The sequence below is a fragment of the Kwoniella dejecticola genome, chromosome 1, assembly GCF_000512565.2.
Source record: "Kwoniella dejecticola CBS 10117 chromosome 1, complete sequence".
In the NCBI taxonomy this organism is placed as follows: Eukaryota; Fungi; Basidiomycota; class Tremellomycetes; order Tremellales; family Cryptococcaceae; genus Kwoniella; species Kwoniella dejecticola.
The window spans coordinates 2,590,500-2,608,994 of record NC_089301.1 but is presented as its reverse complement, the minus strand read 5'-3'; the positions used below and the strand labels follow the sequence as shown (position 1 = coordinate 2,608,994).

The following is an 18,495-nucleotide window of genomic DNA, read 5'->3' as shown; positions in this document are numbered from 1 at the left end:
CTATCCTGTACCTCAGGGTTCATCTTTCATCTTTCGGATGTTTCTCATTTTCGATCTAGGAAAAGCCGAGACGCTTGAAGATTGGTAAAAAGACCACGTTGATGCGGGAGATCAACAACGGGTTATTCGTATGAACAATCCTAAAAAGCTAAATGAGACACAGGAAGAAGCAAGAGGCGTTCCGGTCTAAAGGGATGGTTGTTGTTTTTACTCTTTTACTCGAGCTCGTTCGAGGAATTGATAAAAAGTGGATAAAGAAGCCGGTGTGGCTTCTCCGATTACTGCTAGCTCACTTTGAGCTAAGAGCTGCGGTGCTTTACTGTAAGGAGGAATGGCAGATTCTGTTAGTGAAGAACCTTATTCGTGTTTGGTCTTTGTAAAAGGATCGTACCGTTATGAAGAAGAATCTTGAAATGAACCTCCAAACGGGAGGCAATGATAAATGACAGAGCGATAACGAGTGCGGCATCTTTGAGCGTCATTGCCGCTCCTTCCGATCGCGTTTCATCTGACACACAGGAATCCATCAAGAGATAAGAGATTGATTATTGATGCATCAAAGTGGGTTCGTGCGCCCCTGTGATAAAGGACAACGCATCACCGATACACCGTGAGACCAGGCGTACAGGCGATCCGGTCGGACCTCTCCAGCACAACGTGGATCTCGCGGTATCATGTTCGGAAAGAGGCAATTCCCACGGTGTCTATGTCTGGTATGAATACGTAATCTTCCACTAGTCAATCTCGAGTCAGTCCAAGTGTTGAGTCGCAGTGAAGTGGAGGTCAAGGCATTTCGAAACGTTTCGAAGGGAGAAGGACAAGCAGAAGCAGAAAGCATTCCAATGAATTAGATGATGATCCTCTGTGACTGAACAAACAGCTTGAAGTAGCTTTATTGATTCTAACGAAGCAGACAAATAGCTTTTTCCGCTTCTCGCATTCTGATCAGCAAGTAAATACACGCTGTGCCTCGACAAACATTCTGCAGATCTTGCGACCGAAGAATCAAACAGAAGGATATATTACACCATTCAGCTTCTGAGAGCGCCCTGCTTGTTTCTTCCACGAACGCCCTGGCTGGTCAAGAATACTATAAAGCTCGGCAAACCTTTCAAAGCCCTTCATATCTCTTCATCAACTTCTCTACCCCTCAAGGGATACACACGCACAAACAAGATGTCGACTAAGGATTGGTCGCCATCCAGCTGGAGAGACAAGCCCATCGCTCAGGTGAGTTGACACATACTAGATTGCCAATGTTCTGCTGCACCCTGTACTGGAGACACAAAACTCTGTGTACTAGCCATCAACCTTCTCTACCTCTATCATGTCATGCTTACGTCTTTTGTCAACAGGATGTCATTTACGAAGACAAAGCGCACCTCGAGAAAGTGTTGACCAAATTACGCAGATTACCACCATTAGTCTCTCCCGTCGAGGTGAGTGACCACTTCACCAACAATAGTCAGATTCATGAGAACGGTTTTGCTAATTGCCCCGAATAGATTGACCGTCTTAGATGCCAGCTCGCCGACGTAGCAGCTGGAAAAGCGTTCTTGTTGCAAGGAGGGGACTGTGCGGAGCTCTTCGATGATTGTTCTTCAGTGAGTTACATCAGATTGCAACTTTGTCTCGACTAGTATCAATTTGGCTGACTGGTTTTGTAGGACCCCATCGAGCACAAGCTCTCATTGTAAGCTGCCAGCGTTCTGCCTAAAGCTTACATTCAGCTAATAAACCTTGAAATGTTCAGGATATTGTTGATGTCCCTCATCATCCTCCATGGATCTCGATTACCTGTAGTCCGTATCGCCAGGATAGCAGGCCAATACGCCAAGCCAAGATCGAAACCTACCGAAATGGTCGATTTCGAAATCCCGGACGGGCCGGTCGGAACCGATGGTGTGCAGAAGACCCAAATTGAGAAGAGGGAGATCCTCAGTTTCAGAGGGGATAATGTGAATGGGTACGATAAGGCGGATAGAAATCCTGATCCAGAGAGACTGTTAGGGTGAGTCAACACCCACATATCGTTTGACTGCTCAGTGAATAGTGGCTTATGGAGCCTTTCGTTATGCGGTAGTGCCTACTTCCACTCAACTGCTACATTGAATTACATCCGTACACTCCTCTTATCGGGCTTTGCAGATCTGCATAAACCCCTCGACTGGTCTTTCTCCCATGTCCGATCGCCTGAGATCCACAAGGCGTTCTCGGCGGTCATTGAGAGCCTGCAAGATAGTCTGGACTTCATGAAGGTTGCGACTGGGGCTGTTGGCGGTGGTGAACGAGGTGGTATGGAGACTGTTGATCTGTTCACCAGGTGGGTCATCCTGAGCAGACACTTTTGGCACGAACAAGCTGACTGATCGAATCAATCTTGATAATTGATCAGCCACGAGGCTTTGTTGCTGGAATACGAAGAGGCCCTTACCCGTTCGGACCAAGGCTCGACCTCTAGATCATTCTCGCCTCCATCCTCCAGGACCTCCACACCAGCCGTCTCAAGATCCGTATCTCAGATCCGGGTCGGTACAACCTCGGAAACTTACCCCCATTCTCCCGTCAGACCACCCAGATCCCCCAAATTGACCGAATCGTTACAAAACTCTTTCTCCGACATCAAGCTCGAGAAGGAGAAGGACGTCCAGCCCGCTGAAAAATGGTACAATACCTCCGCACATTTCATCTGGATCGGCGATCGAACCAGACAATTGGACGGAGCGCACGTAGAGTATTTCCGAGGGATCGCCAACCCGATAGGCATAAAACTGGGACCCTCTATGCGACCCGACGAGATCGTCCGGATACTGGACATCGTTAACCCCGATAGGATACCTGGGAAAGTCACCCTGATAGGACGATATGGAGCGGACAAGGTCGATCAATACTTGCCTGCGCATATCGATGCGGTGAAAGCGACGGACCACGTGGTGGTTTGGCAATGCGATGCGATGCATGGAAACACCAAGTCGTCGACGACTGACCCGAGCTTGAAGACGCGTCATTTCGTAGATGTGATCACTGAGATCACGAGGTCGATGGCTATCCACCGAGAGAAGGGCACGATCCTGGGAGGTGTGCATCTGGAGTTGACGGGTGAAGTCAACGAGGAGGGTTATTCGGTTGTAAGTCGAGAGAAGCCTAAATCACCCAGCTGCCCAGCTGTACAACGTTGCGAGTAGACAGGGGAGGGGGAATGTTGCTGATGTGCATGTGGATATAGACGGAATGTATAGGAGGTTCAATGGAGTTGGAAGATAAAGATTTATCGTTCAATTATAGGACGCATTGTGATCCCAGATTGAACTTCGAGCAAGGTTTAGGTGAGTTATGATCTCTCCCTCGTGTCCAGGATTGTAAGTGCTGCGCTGATTGCTGATTGAACCATCAATATGGCATTCGCAAACTCGTAGACGTCGCGTTCTTGTTGGCTGATCATTTGAGGTCGAAACGAAGAGGCGAAGAACCAAAGGATATATTGTTATCCTCGTTGAGAGGGAGGACGGGACAACCGCAGAAGTAAAATTGGAGAAGAGGTTGAAATGGCTGTCTGTGCATTGTCATTGCCTGGTCAGGAAAGCAAGATGTCCTGTATATAATCATTCGTACTCGTAGGCTTACTCTGGTCCTTGACCAAAGATCGATGCTGATCAAGAAGGAATGAATTGCAATATCACTGCTCTTGCTCTTGTCTACCAACTCTTGGCCATACTCTGGCCTCAACCTGCAATCATGCGGATATCGGATAGATTCCGACCAGCATGTATGCCAGATAGATTTCTGCTTATTATTATTGCTAGAGGCGAGTTAGGGTTTCTCCTTTGACTGTGCATGCAGTATCTCATCATGGTTCTTGGATGATGGCTATGACTATGGTCGTCCCTCTTTGTCCAATTCTGCCAATATCGACTTTGCGCCTTCCACTATGATTTGATGTTCGACCTGTCCAGTCAGAGCAGGAGAGTGAGGCATGTTGAGTCAGCTTGATTTCATTTCAGTCTCGATGATCATGCAATTGTGATTGATGCCCATGGAGATAGTGATTCCGACTTCAGAATTACGAAGAGGGACAAAGCTCGAAGCAAAAGCAAGGAAGACAAAGTTGGAGGAAAAGCCAGAAAGAAGAAAGAGCGAAGGACGAAGGACGAAGACGTAAGAGGTGTGATGGTTCAGAGATCTAGCGATGTTTCCTGCCCGTTCAAGTTATTGGTCGCACTCACCTCATGTATCCTACTCTCGAGGTCCTCCAATTTATCTCCCTCCCTGATCTCCACTTGTCTAACCACTAATGGTTCACCCCTATCTACTTCGGCTACGACTCGATGCACCATCACTCCGGTATGGGTGATCTCGCCCTTCCCGAACGCCTCGTACGCGCGTCCGATAGCGTTGGCCCCGTCGAATTGGCCAGGTAAAGCCGGGTGCAGGTTTATTATGGGGATAGGGAATGATTGGTGCATAGGTGGTTCGGGGAGTTTTTTGGGCGCAGGACTTGTGTCTGGCTTAGAATCTTGGGTTGAATCTGCTGCTGCTTCTACATTATCTGAAGGCTTAGCTTGAGCTTGAGCTGGCGCTTCTGATTTAGGCTTCGGAGATTCTTGTTCAGAGTTCTCTGCTGATATTTTCAAGTCTTTCAAATCTGGTAATTCTGTCCCTTGACTTTGGTTCTTCTGGGGTTGACTTTGATTTTGACTTTCACTCGGTGTCGATGTCGATGCCGATCCCAACGCCGGAGGAGGTAGAGCAGGTTCAGAAGGAGGTTCAATCTCCCCATTCAAGATCCTCAGGAACTTATCACTCAGAATATGCATCCATCCAGCTAAAACCACTAAATCCGGTTTCGACTCCAGAATCAGTCGAGCCACTTCACAATCGTAATCCTCCCTTGTCGAACCGGGGTTTCTATTTTGGAAAGTCTTCAAGGCGCATACTTTTGTCGGGATACTGGGTATATGTGTTTTTGCTCGAGTAAGACCGTATGCGTTGGACCGGGAGGAGATTACGTAGCTTATAGCGCAATTGGGCAGGGAGGGGGTTGAGGCTGAGTCGAGTAATGCTTGGAGATTGGAGCCTGCTCTCCCCCAGTTCCCATATTAGCTGAACCCAGTCAACCGGTGTATATGGTCTCTGTGGGAGCAGAGGAGGAAGAAGGAAAGTCTTACCGGATCCTGAGATGAGGACTGTTATTCTGCGCACTCGCTTGCTAGGAATTATAGTTTCGTGCAAGGTCGGCATTTTGGTCGATTTGTATGATATATAGTTGTTAGATGAATTGATTGTTGGCTCGTTTGACTTCACACCACTGAACTTTTCGACAATTCATCAATTATTGCCCAACTTTCCGGAAATCCTCGAAGAAGCTTAAGCCTGCATAAACAGCGAGTCTACGATGATAAGCACGTGGGAGTGCGGTATAACCCGCCTGACGTGTATATAATTGTCTTGAGCGGAAACCGGAATGGATAACCGTAACTTGTCTTGAAGAGCGAAGATCTATTATATATATACTCGTAATTGGTATCTGTAAAGACCTTCTCAAAGCGCCGATCAAGGTAACCTAGAAAGGGACAGCTCATCACAATGTCCCGACCCCAATTCATCTCTCTCCGTTGTCCTCTCCTATCTTCTTCACGCCGAATCCCCACACCTAAATACCTTCGACAAATTCCATCGGTCCGACATGCTTCTACCGCCCCTTCCGCCCCAAGACGATTTATCTCTTCGACTCTATTCGTAGCTGGCGGTGTCCTTCTCGTCGCATATTACTACGACTCCAGATCTTTGCTACATGAGCACGTTGTTATGCCTCTGGTCAGGCTCGGATCCGATCCTGAACAAGGACACAAGTTGGCTATACGTTTACTGAGTATGGATAAATGGGCTAGACCAAGGGATATGGGTGTGGATGATGCCAGTCTACAAACTGAAGTGGGTGTCTTGTCTCTCATAGTCGTCACACAACGCGAACATCTTAATCCATTCACTCTGTGCGAATTGCCGGGCGAAAAGCTGACTTGACTTGACTTGACTTTGCTGTTGTTTTCGGAATAGCTCTTCGGCCAGACAATCACTAATCCCATCGGTATAGCTGCTGGGTTCGATAAAGACGCAGATGCGATTGATGGTCTCTTTGACCTGGGATTTGGATATGTAGAAGTAGGAAGCGTCACTCCTGAGCCGCAGGTGAGTCTCACAATCATATACCTTTTTCAACCTCTCTCGTTCCTTCAAATAAGCTGCCTGTCTGTTCCGCAAATGGACTGATATCATGTCTTGACTACAGCCCGGCAACCCGAAACCTAGGTTCTTCAGATTGGAAGAAGACGCGGCCGCTATAAATCGTTACGGCTTCAACTCCCTCGGACACGGCCATACCCTTGCCCAACTCCGAAGTCGTCTGGTCTCATTCGCTAAATCACACCCGTCTCTGTTCCCCTCGCCTTTACCTCTCAACCCCCTTCCTCCAGCGGGCATACCGAGATCCTTACGTCCAGGCCAGTTGCTCGCCGTCAACTTGGGCAAGAACAAAACTTCACCCGCTGACTCGAATGAAGATTATATCAAGGGAGTAAAATTATTGGGACCGTATGCGGACGTTATCGTGATCAACGTATCCAGTCCGAATACACCTGGTTTACGCGCTCTACAAGGCAGAGAGATCTTGAAGGGGTTGTTGTCGGATGTGGTCAAGACCAGGAACGATTTGAAACATCAGAGCGGTCTGCCGAAGATCGCTGTGAAGGTAGCGAGTGATCTGAGCGAAGACGAGTTGGCCGATGTAGCGTACGCCGTGAGGTCTAGTGGGGTAGAGGGAGTCATCGTTAGTAACACGACCATACGGAGGAAAGAGCTCAATCTGACTTCGGGTGAGTATCATCAAAGTCCTGAGCTACACTCGACAGCGATGGACCATTGCTGATTGTCTCGTGATCAATGCATTGTGTAGCCTACCAAGACGAAGTCGGCGGGCTATCTGGCAAGCCGCTCTTCCCTTACGCCCTCGACTCAATCAAAACCCTCAGACCACTCTTGCCCCCCTCCATCCCTTTGATAGGCTGCGGCGGCGTTTCCACCGGAGAAGACGCCCTGAAAATGGCTCAGGCAGGCGCGTCGCTGGTCCAAGTATACACGTCTTTCGGGTATCGCGGAGTGGGAACACCCAGATTGATCAAGGATGAGATCACTTCCACGCTCTCTCCTACAAATTCTAGGTGGACGAGTGAGATCGGAAAAACTTGGGGAAATGCGAATATGGGATGGGACGAGAATCGTCTCAAAAACGATGCTGAACACCTCAAGAATGAAGCTAAGAATTTGGGAGACTTGTTGAATAGAATCAACGAGAAAGAAGATTTGCAAACCCTAATTGCGCAAGCGGAGTCAGCATTAGGGCTTGGGAAAGGCAAAGACGCTTCAACTCCTACTTCAACTTCGGGGAATGATACTGGAGCGCGAGATAATTTGGCTGGAGCTCAACCTGGCTCAGAAGCTACTTCAGCATTAGAAGGATCTGGGGTTACTAGAGGTCTGCTCGAAGCTGGAAGAGAGCAAAACATCCAAACTCAACCTGCCTCGGCTCCAGAGAGATTGATAGAAAACACAGGGAACAGCGCTGCGCCTCCATCGGACGGAGAGAACGCCGGCGCTTCCTCGATACAAGAAGCGTTATCATCAACTCCTGTCGCTGTTGATCTCACTCCGCGAGTCATTGTAGATCGACCGGTGGTCCCCGAGGTGATTGTGAATGAGAGGGATAATGAGTGGACTCAATCGGTCAGAAGCGGACAGAGGCGGTTGGTATAGATAAGCAATGAAACAGTGCATTCCCGTAGAAGCCACACGTACTGTGTTTGCTGGTCATATCAGATGCAATGTCACGCATGACTTGACAAGCATTTTCCATGAATGACACCAACGCCAGACTGCAAATGGCGTCATACTACTGCACTGTATCGCCTCGCCATCGTCTGAGTCTGAGTCTGAGTCTGAGAACCCATTCATACATCCATACAGTACAATGCGCATCTGGAAGTACTTTTACTACTTCTGATTCATTTTGTGATCAGTCGACTTGAGCTTGATCCTATCCTCAATTTACGCCTAAGCTTCGAAGCCCCTGAGACCATCGACGATCCTCCAGATACCCCAAGCTCCCGGATCGGGCACTTCCCTTTTCTTCAGGTCTTCCTGGTTGACATAAGCACCCCGTCCGGCCTTGGCGACGAGCTCTTTCGTCTTCTCAGCTGCCGTCTTGGCGTCCTCCGCCGAGGCGTTGAGTCCCTTCGACGAGAGGGAGGTTATGAATGCTTCCAACGGGTCGACGAGGGTTCGGGAAGGTGGTCTAGCTCGAGTGTCTGCGAGTTGACATGCGTCAGTAGAACGCTTACTGGATGACCAGTGATGGGTGTGATGAAGTAGAACAGATCGGATGGAAGAGGACAAAGTGGGATGATATTGATTTCGCGAATCAAAGAAGACGAGTCCGAGCGAATTAGTCACTGAGTCACTGGACTTACATTTGTACAAAGTAGTCAAAGCAGACTCGGCAGCCCCACTCCAGACTTGCGGAGTAGTCTGTTTGTTACCGGCGTTCGCAGCGTCTCTGAGGGCTTTACCTAGACCAGCGAAGAAGATGGAATAGAGTGCTCCGGAAGTACCGCCCATATCTTCTTCTACTGTCTCAGCGATCACACCGATGTCCTCGATGATATTCTCCCCCTTCAATTTGCCAGTGTCGATAGCCTTCAAGACGGCTTTGGCTCCCGCTTCCAACGTCAGACCGGCATCACCGTCACCGGCAATTTGGTCTTGCTCTGTCAATTCAGGTTCGGCGAGGATGAGGGCTTTACATGCTCGTTGGATCGCAGAGATGAATTCTTTCTGGTCAGTAGCTGTGCCGAAGCAACATCAGTAGATGAATCATTATCGGGGCAAAGGAGCGGAAAAGGCGAAGGGAAGCCAAGACTCACGAGCAAGATCAACTTCTTTACCCTTCTTCTCAGCGACGACCTCCTCGACTTTCTCACCAACGACTCCGGGCTCTTTGCCCGAGGTCCAAGCCCATCCGGGTGCGCTCGCGGGGGCATCCAAGTATTCCAAGATTTGCGCAGACGAGTAAGGGGAGCCAGATTCGGATTTCGAAGGAAGGAGCAAGAGGGTGAGGGAGAATCCAGGCATGTTAAGGGAAGTCATATATGTTCCAGAGAGTACTCTTCGGACTTTGATGTTCTTCTTTTGTAACCATTTTGTGGCTGTCAACCGATAACGACATTGACATCATCGTTACCTTCAGACAGACACAATGCTCTGAAAAGGAAACGCGGAACAGGACAGGAAATGCGAAAGGGGGAAGGGTTTGCTCACCTTCACCTGTGATACCGCCAATCTCCAATTCACTGATAGCCCCCAGGTTATTCACGAGCAAGACGACCTCGTCCGACCCGTCGTTCTTGAATGGGACGTAAGATCGCTCGGGGTCGTTAGTGTTGGTGATCTTGAATAACATGGTATCGACTAATTCGGCGATAGTGGGCAACTCGAGCTTGTGGGTACCGTTTTCGTTGTGGATACCCATACCCAGCTCGATTTGCGATTCTTTCAAGTGGGCATCTCCAGGTTGAGTGCCTGGGACCTGCAAGAGCGATCAAGTTGAGGGTAAGCATTGGGCTTTGCCCGAAGAGACGAAAAACTAAGTCGGCATGACAGGATTGTAAAATTGGTAGACTTACGTGACAGTGGTCAAGACCGACACCGATCGTACCCAATCTCGAGGTGACGTATTTAGCGACGTCCTCCACGGCGTCCAGGTCGGATCCGGCGTCGGAAAGTGCAGATGCAATTTTGTAGACTAGAATGGTACCCGCGAGACCTCTAGGTGATGTTCAGAGGTGTCAGCTTGACTTCTAATCTCCCTGAGAGGGGCTTGGGTCGGACCGAATGTCAAATGACAGAATTCAATCTTCAATTTCTAGGTGTGAAAGTTGAAAGATGGAAGCGGGAACGCATGTGTTCACATTCGGACTCACCTTCGTCCCACGATCGTACCTTGTTCCCTACTAACAGCCACATCATCTTGCACTAACAACACTCTCACATCTCCCGGTGCTCCCGAGGCTTTATGTTGTTCTGCAGCCAGTCCGAAATGCAGGGCATCTCCGGTATAATTCATAACTACGATCAAAGCTCCTTTTTCGCCCGTGACTAGCGAGACACCTCTTCGGACCTGCGCAACATTGGGCGAAGCAAAGATGTTCCCGCATACTGCTGCGTCGAGCAGACCTTGGCCGACGAAGCCGGCGTGGGCGGGCTCGTGCCCTGATCCACCGCCTGAAAGTAGGGCGACTCTAGGTTTAGTGGGAGGGGTGTAGATCACTATGTCGTATACAACGAGAGCATGGTCAAGACCAGTCAGCAGCGATACCATCATGGCCAAAATTGTCAAGGCGATGATCGGTCATCTTGGTATCTGTATGACTCACCCCGTTGTCCCTCGTCGAATTTGATATTCGGGTTATTGTTGACCAAGCCCTTGAGCGAGTCCACCACGAGGGTAGCTGGGTTGTTGAGCAGATGTTTGTCTATCGTTGTTTCCAAGATGCATCAGCCATATAACACTCTTCTCTGCCGTCTGAAACGCAACACAGCCAGGGGCGACAACCCATTGATGATATCGATCCTCTCGGCGCTACTCACGTTGAGGGGCCATCGTTATTGTTATTCTCCAGATCTTAGGACTCTCAGTTGTAGTGTGGTTGATTTCAGCGATTCGAGAGACGTATTGTACACTGTGGATAATGCAACTACAGATGCACAGAGCAAGGTGACCGGTAGAGGAATGAGCAATGTATCCTATGCAAACCCCTTGATCACTCGGTCCGAGGGGGAACTGACCTGACTGGAAGTGTAGCCCGACCGAAGGAAGAATGGGCAGACAAACGGATAGGTTATTTGCCCGGTAAATACCGGATAATACGCGACACACCGTATAACTTCCGGAACTAAGGGTAACTCACTACTCCCTACTTGCGCGACAAGAGTAAGAAGTCTGGCCGAGTGATACCGGACCCGGGCCTCCTCTTTTCTGCGTGCCACTACTTAGTGACTACTACCACTGTGCGAATGAATCTTGAGTGAGGCGTTGCGCTGATACGCGCACGGTCAGGTGGGGAGGATGAAACGGGGGACGGGACGGAAGCGGATATAAGGTACTCGAGTATCTGGAAATTACACGTCGAAGATACAAAAAGGTTATGGATATTGCGGATGAGCTCCGTCCACGAGACTTTAATCCATTTCTTTCTATTCATATGTTTGTATATTTGCTTGTACATCCAACGTCAATGCATGGATTTGAGCGCGTCACTGCAGATGAAGTATCGAGGTGATCACATAAGTCTGCTGCAATGACACGCATTCATATCGGCGAGTAGGAACGTGGATGCAGTCCTCTCCTGACGTTGAACTGTCTCAATCATTAATAGGTCAGCAGTGATGATTCATTATAACGTTGCATCTTAACCCAGAGTCGATGTGGTGGATCATTCCTGGATCGTTGCATCTAGGCATCTCTGATGGCCACCGACATATTGATAGCGTCCTTCGCTTCCCCCACTTGATGTACCCTCAGAACATCTACCACGCCCGTATGTACAGCGTACGAGTTCAACGCCGCATCTCCAAACGATCGTTCTGAGGCTATCTGTCGACTAATGATCTTACCCACAAATCCCTTCCGACTGCCTCCAACCAACATCGGGTATCCTTTCAAGGGCGAATCAGCACCCTCAATCAATTCTCTAATACTCTTGAGAAGTACCACATTATCTTGTTGGGTCTTAGCGAATCCCAGTCCAGGATCCAAAATGATATTCCACCTTTTCACCCCCTTTTTCAACGCTCGATCAACCATCTCCCTCAACTCCGTTCGGACTCCCTCGACGACGCCTCCTTCGTATGACGAGTAATCAGTCATCTGCGCTGAGGTCATAGTCTTTGAATCTCCCTTTGAATGCATCAACACCACAGGAACGTTTGTCTCAGCCATGACCTCCAGCATCCCAGGTTCGCTTCCGCCCCGAACATCATTGATGCAGTTCGCACCAGCTTGCACGGCCAATCTGGCCACGCTCGCTCGGTAAGTGTCAATCGATATCGCCACCGTCCTGAGCCTGGGGTTTGGGGAGGACCGTATAGCCTGAATGAGCGGAATTACGCGGTTGACCTCTTCTTCCTCTGTACAAGGATCAGAATTCGGTCGAGTCGACATTCCCCCTATATCTAGGATATCTGGGGATCTGTTCTCATCTGCAAAAAGCTTCTCAACCGCTTTGATGGCCTGCTCCGGGTCCGTGCGCGAAGAGTCGCCGTCAGAGAATGAGTCTGGAGTAGCGTTGAAAATTGCCATCACGTATGGTATGGCGGGCGATGATAGGCGTAGGGGTTTCGATGGGCCAGAGAATGGTATGATAGGTTGTAAGGGCGGTGGCGAGGTGGAAGGGAGTCTTGAGAGGAGTTGATGATTAGTCTGGCGCAAGGAGGGATGAACAAGATTGGGAGCGATACTATACGTGGTTCGAATAAATAAGCGAAGGGAACACTATGCAAGGAGAAAACCGATCGAGGACACGCACTCGGCCAATGGTCTAAGGACGAATTCCCGTTCTCCCAGACTTCGATGTGGACATTCCAGCCATCCTACACCGTCCTCATCGGGCTTATCCCCTCGCTCACCAATCATGATTTGCTCATCTCCGTAGAATATCAAATCCAGATCGATGACACGCGGACCATTCGTGAAAGTCTTCTTACGACCCACGGATTTCTCGGTCCGTTTCAGGAGCCGCAATAGCTCGAGGGGTTCAAGTGATGTATACAGCTATGAGTAATGGTTCAATCAGTCAGGGGTTCCGTCAATCACTTTACAGCGAAGTTGCCGCTGTCAAGGGTGTTTAGGCTAGACTCGACTCACCTCGATCGCACCATTGATGAACCTATCTTGGTCTTCCACATACATCGGTTCACTCTCATACAGCCGACTCGTCCCTACTATCTCACAGCCACTTGACTCCAACTCCTTGATAGCCCTATGTATATTTGCGACCCTATCTCCTATGTTCGATCCTACAGCTATGAACACTCGTTTCCTTCCTTCGGAGTACCTCAAGTCTGGTGCCGAAGCCGGGGCCGAGGCTGAAGCTGAGGCAGAGCCAGAAGGATAATCTGCCGCTGTCCTCTGGATGGTTATACTGGGTACAGCATAAGGTATAGCAGACGGTTTACGTATAGTGATAGATATCGAAGGTTGGTAATACGTGTTCTTGTTCCTGCTATTGTTATGGCTATTGCGTAGTATCGGGAGTTCGAACAAGTGTGATCCGAGAGCATGTATGAGTGATTCGATCGTTCCATACGCTGACATCGTCACGAACTGTTATGTCGAGATTAAGGGTCAGGATCCACATCAGCCTTCAACTCCGAATTCTTTCCGTGCTTGAGGACCATATGATCTCGAAGCATAGAGTAAACGGACAACTCACGTCGTACACTGCATCAGCAAATTCCTTATGTTTCCACTCCTTCCAGTCCACACCTTCTACACTGATATCCAATTCCAAGCGTTGTTTCTCCGAGCGCTCATGAGGATGTAGCCCGATGATACACTCTGTCTTCAGATCTCTAATTTCGCATCTCCTAGTTGTGTTGTTCTCCTCTGAATCCGGTCCTTTGGATTGCGTTTCCACACCTGCCTTTGCAGCGTTCATACTTGACCCTGCATCCGTCTGCTTGGTGTAGACCGCTCGATACACCGCCGAATCAGCATGCAACAGAGCTTTGGGCATGACAACCTCCACCGTTACATCTTCTACGTCCGGCAGAGAAAGTGGTATCCTCGATAATTCCCACATGAGTTCCCAAGGTCCCGACCAATTGCGTCCGGGACAAGCAGCAAGGGCATATATCTGTTTACACACCACCGAATAATTGACTCCTAGACCGCTCATCGAGTCGCCCTCGGCTGTATCTCGTATAGAGGACGCGATCAGACGCATGGAGATGTTGAGTGTGATGGGACATGCTGGAGGAGGGGAGAGGTTGAATGCGGATGGACCGAGGCCGTTAGGAAGGTGGATAGAAAGTGATTCGAGGTTGACGCTGTCTCGAGGGGGCATGATTATCTGTATCTGCGAGTCGTATAAGACTGGGTCGACTCGTGCACTGATGAATAATCTCGAGAAGTATTTCTAGGTGCATACAGCTGACCGTAAGACTATGCATATGACGAAGCAAGAGTGGTCGGTTTCAGCAAATTCAGGTGGAGGGATTTTTGGGATTTCACGTGGCGGCTGTTGAGAGAGGATGTGGTCGATGGTAGAGCAACATCAATGGCCAACAGAGAAAGCGAAAGCGAGAGACGGAGATTGCGAACTGGGAGACCTCAGGGAACAGATGCAGGAAACTACAAACATGCATATGCAAGTCTCCGGGGGGTCACGGATCGCCGCCCCTGTCTGACTACTCATCCAGTATACTTTCTCCCGTACTTCCTCCTCCAACACTTTCACCCATGCGTCTCCTGCCTCCCGGTCGTCCATTCATTTCCCTGAGCTCTATCTGCTCGTTATTCCTATATCTTCCATCGACCTCACCTCTGCCCCTGCGCCTTGGGGCATTTTTCCTCTTCTTCATCTTACTGATTTTCAACCATCTCCCCAAGAGAACCATCGTCCCAGCCGCCAGCCCGACAGGCGGGACCACCCAACATAATCTCCACCACCATCCAAAGTAATTTCCCCCTTGGGACACTTTCCACCTCTGAACCAATTTGTCGATTTGTACATTCAGATCTCCTATCGAGCCGGAGTTGTCAAGGACGAAGGTCGAATAGTCGAGCTTCTCCCCCAACGACATCTGGGACGAGATCCTCGCCTTCGCCTGGGATTCCGTCAATGGTGCAGCGTTGCTGTCGCCTAGCGGGGGACGCGAGATGAGTCGCGATAATTGGAGCTTCTCGTTGCTGCAATGTGACCACGACGACAACGGAGTCAGTGTCAGTCTTTGTGTTGAAGTATCGTATCTCGTCAAGCTGCAAGAATGTCTCCCCTAATGTATCTTTCTCGACGCTGAGCGATGCACGCGCACGAGACGAGGAAGAGGAAGGGGAAGGAGTTTGGTTGCCTCTGAACATTAAGCAAGATGGATCCGAGGCGACCCATCTCAAGTGGACCTGAACTCCAACTCACACATAGACTACTACGACCTCCCCGACCCACCTCCACATCCCCGCCTCAATCAACAGCGGTACATCCAGTATCACACACCAGTGTCCGGTCAACCAATACTTGATCGTCCTATTCAATATTTCTTTTTTCACTCGGGGATGTATGATCGAATTGAGGAATCTCCTTTCGGACGGATCATTGAAGATGATTTCTCCTAATGCTGCTCTGTCCAATAACCATTCTGTCCCACTTGCACTTGCACTTGCATCATCGTCTCTGTCTTTGGTTGATTCGCGCCGCCTACACACTCTATCTCGTCCAAAATGATTAACGACCAATTCGAACCCCTTGGTACCCGGTTCAATGACTTCTCGAGCGATCAGGTCGGCATCTATGATTGGTATCCAGTGTTTCTCAGATAATATCTTGGAGACTGTTGATTTGCCTATTATTCCATATTTCGCAAACATGCATATCATCAGCTTGACTCAGCCCTGCCTGATACACGATAAGTCTTCATGTGGTGGGAGGGTAGCTGACCTGAGGCAATCCCGCCTGTTAGACCGACGACTGACCAAAAAATCACAGATCACAGAACCGATATTAGCTTTCGTCTTCGTCAAATTCAGCATGATGAAGAACAAAGGCTTACTTAGCATTATGAGCGGGTATGCGGCCGAGCAGGCGATATGTAGGTCGTATGGGAGAAGTCAGAATCGGTCGTCAAAGATATATCAAAATGAAAGAAGAGTTCGAGAAGTAACACGACGGCAACATGAGATAACTCGGCGTGGTCCTCCAAAGTGGAGGCTGGGCTGACTTTATTCACCATACCACCATACACCATACCGGCCTGTCAGTGACCATTTTTCGCCAAAGCCAGATTCACATTTGCTGCTAACCCTAATCATAGCCAAATAGTGCCCGGAAGACAACGTGCATGATATCTGTCAAGTCTCATTGCAAACGTATACTTGTATTTTACAGTACTTTATCAACGGTGGTCTTTTCCACATGAGCGTAACCGAGACTACATTATAAAAATCCTAAATATCCGGAAACAAACCGAGGTAGCAGGAGGGTCCGAGAGAGGGTGAGCGGGCTGAAGGATGAAGGATGAGCTTCCAGCTGCTTTATCTGTTATTCACATCCGACTTGTCCTAGCAGTGAGTATCCCAGTGGCGCTTGTCTCCATCGAAGTCGTGGTCGAAAGAACGGTCAAACTCGTTCTGGTTTTCCTACTGCTCCTACTCTAACACCCCCCCTAGACCAGTCACCAGCGCCTGAATCATACTTTTCTTTACACTCAGACCCTCTCTGAACCTGCACATGATCCATCCCGTATTATTCCCATTACCCGATCTACTATTCGCCGCTCTGATAACCAGCTCCGCCGCCATCTTGCCCGTATTTATCCTGTTCTCCCCATCGGCGTCGCCTCCGGGGTCTAGCGTCATCTTGAGGGATCGCCAACTATCTTCCAGCGTCAGATTCTCATTATCCGACCGGGGATTCATCTCCGTATGCGTCCCATTGAAAGAACAGCCGAATTGCTGGCATAACCTTGTGGCGAATACTAACAAGCCCGGATCATTGACGACGTGCGAATCGGATACGTGACAACATGATTTCAGTCTCGTCAATAAATCCAATTGGACCGGTTGTTGTTGTTGTTGTTGATGCTGATTGTGCTGATGTTGATTGTGTTGTTGTTGATGTTGATATGATGAAGGAGGGGATATAGGAGATAGATTGTTTTTGGTAGATGAGGATGATTGTGTTTGTCCAGTAGTACCTGATACGTCGGTATCGGTGGGCGTATCGAACATGCTGAACATGCCTCCGAAGTTGGGGGTGCTCCCGCTTCCGGTGGATTTGTACAAATCCGACGCGTTCAAGCTACTTGTGAAATCTGGGAATTGCGGATCGGGCGACACGGGCAAAGTGAACGGCATAGGTAATTGGTAATTGAACGGTTGAGGAGAAACACCTCCACCGTTTCCACCATTGTTGTTATTCTGGTTATTATTCGCGTTATTGCCGAATAATGGTTGTTGGATATTATGGTTATGATTCTGAGCATTATTATGGTTCTGATTATGATTTTGGTTGTTCTGATTTTGGGTTTGATGCAATTGCGAGGAAGAGTTGTTCGACGACAGGGGGATGATAGGCGGAGGTGGTAAACTAGCTCTGGGCGAAAGAGTCTCCGAATCTCTAAAATCTCTACCAGACGCCGAATTCATTGCGTCGTCCGTCTCATTCTCCGAAGACTCCACCATCGGCAGACCCAACGCCGTGCGTTCTCTGGCTCTAGCTTCTTTTCGCGCTCGGACCCGTTCTGACATGGGCACACCGCCTTCTTTCAGCGACTTCCCTCGACCTGTTGGACCGGATCCGATACGCCCTTTATCGGCAATAGGCAAGTTGAGCAATGCTCTCAGGGATCCGTTCTCCTGTTCGAGATGCAGGATCCGTTCTTCGAGAGTGGCCAAGTGCTCGGCACGTCGAAGACGGAATGCCCGCTGGACCTCACGCGCGCGCGAGGGGGGGAGCTTGTCGTTGGGTTTACGTCCTCGGGGCTCATGGCGGTCCTGTTGTTGTTGAGGAGATCAAGTCAATACGTGCCAGTTGGGCAAGAAGTGAGTTTGTTGTAGGCAATAAAGTCAAAAGACAGCTGGTAGCTAGTGCCCTGTGAATATACGCTGAAGCGATGCGGCATGCTATGATCTGATAGGGTATGATAGGGTATGACATGGCGTAATACGATATGGTATGGTAGTAGGGGGATCTGTGTGCGATGTATAGTGTGAGGAATTTAATGGGCGGTGATGCAAAGGGCAAAGATGCGACAAGAAGGGGACAGGAAGAGTTGGATTAAATCCGTCATTGTCAACTCACTTTAGGTGTATTGGACCCATCTGCACTGTTAGGTGGATTAGATCCGGTCGAAGGGGGAGCTGAAGAAGTTGAAACCGAAGCTTGGTTTTGGTTTTGGTTTTGATTAGATGATTCAGCCATATTGCAAATAACAACAACCCCTTCCGAGACCAACCCCTTATCAAAGGGAGTATGGTCGAGGACTAGTATTTGGTTTTTCGGGTGGTTTCGTTTCGTTATCTAATCTTTATGATCCGCTTGGACCAGTCTAGCGAGTGAGTGACCGATACTCTGACGTGACTGAAACGATTAATTGATAAATTGATAATTGATAATTGATAATTGATTTGATGATGAAAGAAGACGACGTGGTGATGTTGAGATGATTATTGCA

General features: G+C 49.1%; 7 protein-coding genes across 7 annotated transcripts; 2 read left to right on the top strand and 5 right to left on the bottom strand.

Annotated features, from left to right (window-relative positions):
• Positions 1–1,176: 1,176 nt before the first annotated feature.
• Positions 1,177–3,526, top strand: I303_100970 (uncharacterized protein; the record flags this gene model as incomplete). Its single annotated transcript, XM_065968234.1, has 9 exons — positions 1,177–1,230; positions 1,356–1,439; positions 1,506–1,604; positions 1,668–1,693; positions 1,754–2,011; positions 2,084–2,323; positions 2,396–3,128; positions 3,227–3,326; positions 3,417–3,526. 9 exons carry the CDS (start codon positions 1,177–1,179, stop codon positions 3,524–3,526), a joined length of 1,704 nt encoding a protein of 567 aa, XP_065824306.1.
• A 347-nt stretch (positions 3,527–3,873) lies between these two features.
• Positions 3,874–5,238, bottom strand: I303_100969 (uncharacterized protein; the record flags this gene model as incomplete). The annotated part of the gene is made up of 3 exons (XM_018404339.2): positions 3,874–3,945; positions 4,224–5,074; positions 5,166–5,238. 3 exons carry the CDS (start codon positions 5,236–5,238, stop codon positions 3,874–3,876), a joined length of 996 nt encoding a protein of 331 aa, XP_018266993.2.
• A 345-nt stretch (positions 5,239–5,583) lies between these two features.
• On the top strand, positions 5,584–7,806 carry I303_100968 (dihydroorotate dehydrogenase (fumarate); the record flags this gene model as incomplete). Its single annotated transcript, XM_018404338.1, has 4 exons — positions 5,584–5,931; positions 6,055–6,186; positions 6,287–6,869; positions 6,950–7,806. The coding sequence occupies 4 exons, from the start codon at positions 5,584–5,586 to the stop codon at positions 7,804–7,806; spliced, it is 1,920 nt and encodes a 639-aa protein (XP_018266992.1).
• A 297-nt stretch (positions 7,807–8,103) lies between these two features.
• I303_100967 (dihydroxyacetone kinase) lies at positions 8,104–10,708 on the bottom strand (the record flags this gene model as incomplete). The annotated part of the gene is made up of 8 exons (XM_018404337.1): positions 8,104–8,357; positions 8,520–8,894; positions 8,973–9,254; positions 9,367–9,634; positions 9,732–9,873; positions 10,029–10,374; positions 10,482–10,580; positions 10,696–10,708. The coding sequence occupies 8 exons, from the start codon at positions 10,706–10,708 to the stop codon at positions 8,104–8,106; spliced, it is 1,779 nt and encodes a 592-aa protein (XP_018266991.1).
• Positions 10,709–11,560: 852 nt separating this feature from the next.
• Positions 11,561–14,171, bottom strand: I303_100966 (dihydropteroate synthase; the record flags this gene model as incomplete). Its single annotated transcript, XM_018404336.1, has 4 exons — positions 11,561–12,563; positions 12,633–12,877; positions 12,971–13,429; positions 13,539–14,171. The coding sequence occupies 4 exons, from the start codon at positions 14,169–14,171 to the stop codon at positions 11,561–11,563; spliced, it is 2,340 nt and encodes a 779-aa protein (XP_018266990.1).
• A 343-nt stretch (positions 14,172–14,514) lies between these two features.
• Positions 14,515–15,880, bottom strand: I303_100965 (dephospho-CoA kinase; the record flags this gene model as incomplete). The annotated part of the gene is made up of 4 exons (XM_065968233.1): positions 14,515–15,016; positions 15,243–15,666; positions 15,762–15,791; positions 15,874–15,880. The coding sequence occupies 4 exons, from the start codon at positions 15,878–15,880 to the stop codon at positions 14,515–14,517; spliced, it is 963 nt and encodes a 320-aa protein (XP_065824305.1).
• Positions 15,881–16,468: 588 nt separating this feature from the next.
• I303_100964 (uncharacterized protein) lies at positions 16,469–18,242 on the bottom strand (the record flags this gene model as incomplete). Its single annotated transcript, XM_018404334.1, has 2 exons — positions 16,469–17,815; positions 18,123–18,242. The coding sequence occupies 2 exons, from the start codon at positions 18,240–18,242 to the stop codon at positions 16,469–16,471; spliced, it is 1,467 nt and encodes a 488-aa protein (XP_018266988.1).
• Between the last annotated feature and the right edge of the window lie 253 nt (positions 18,243–18,495).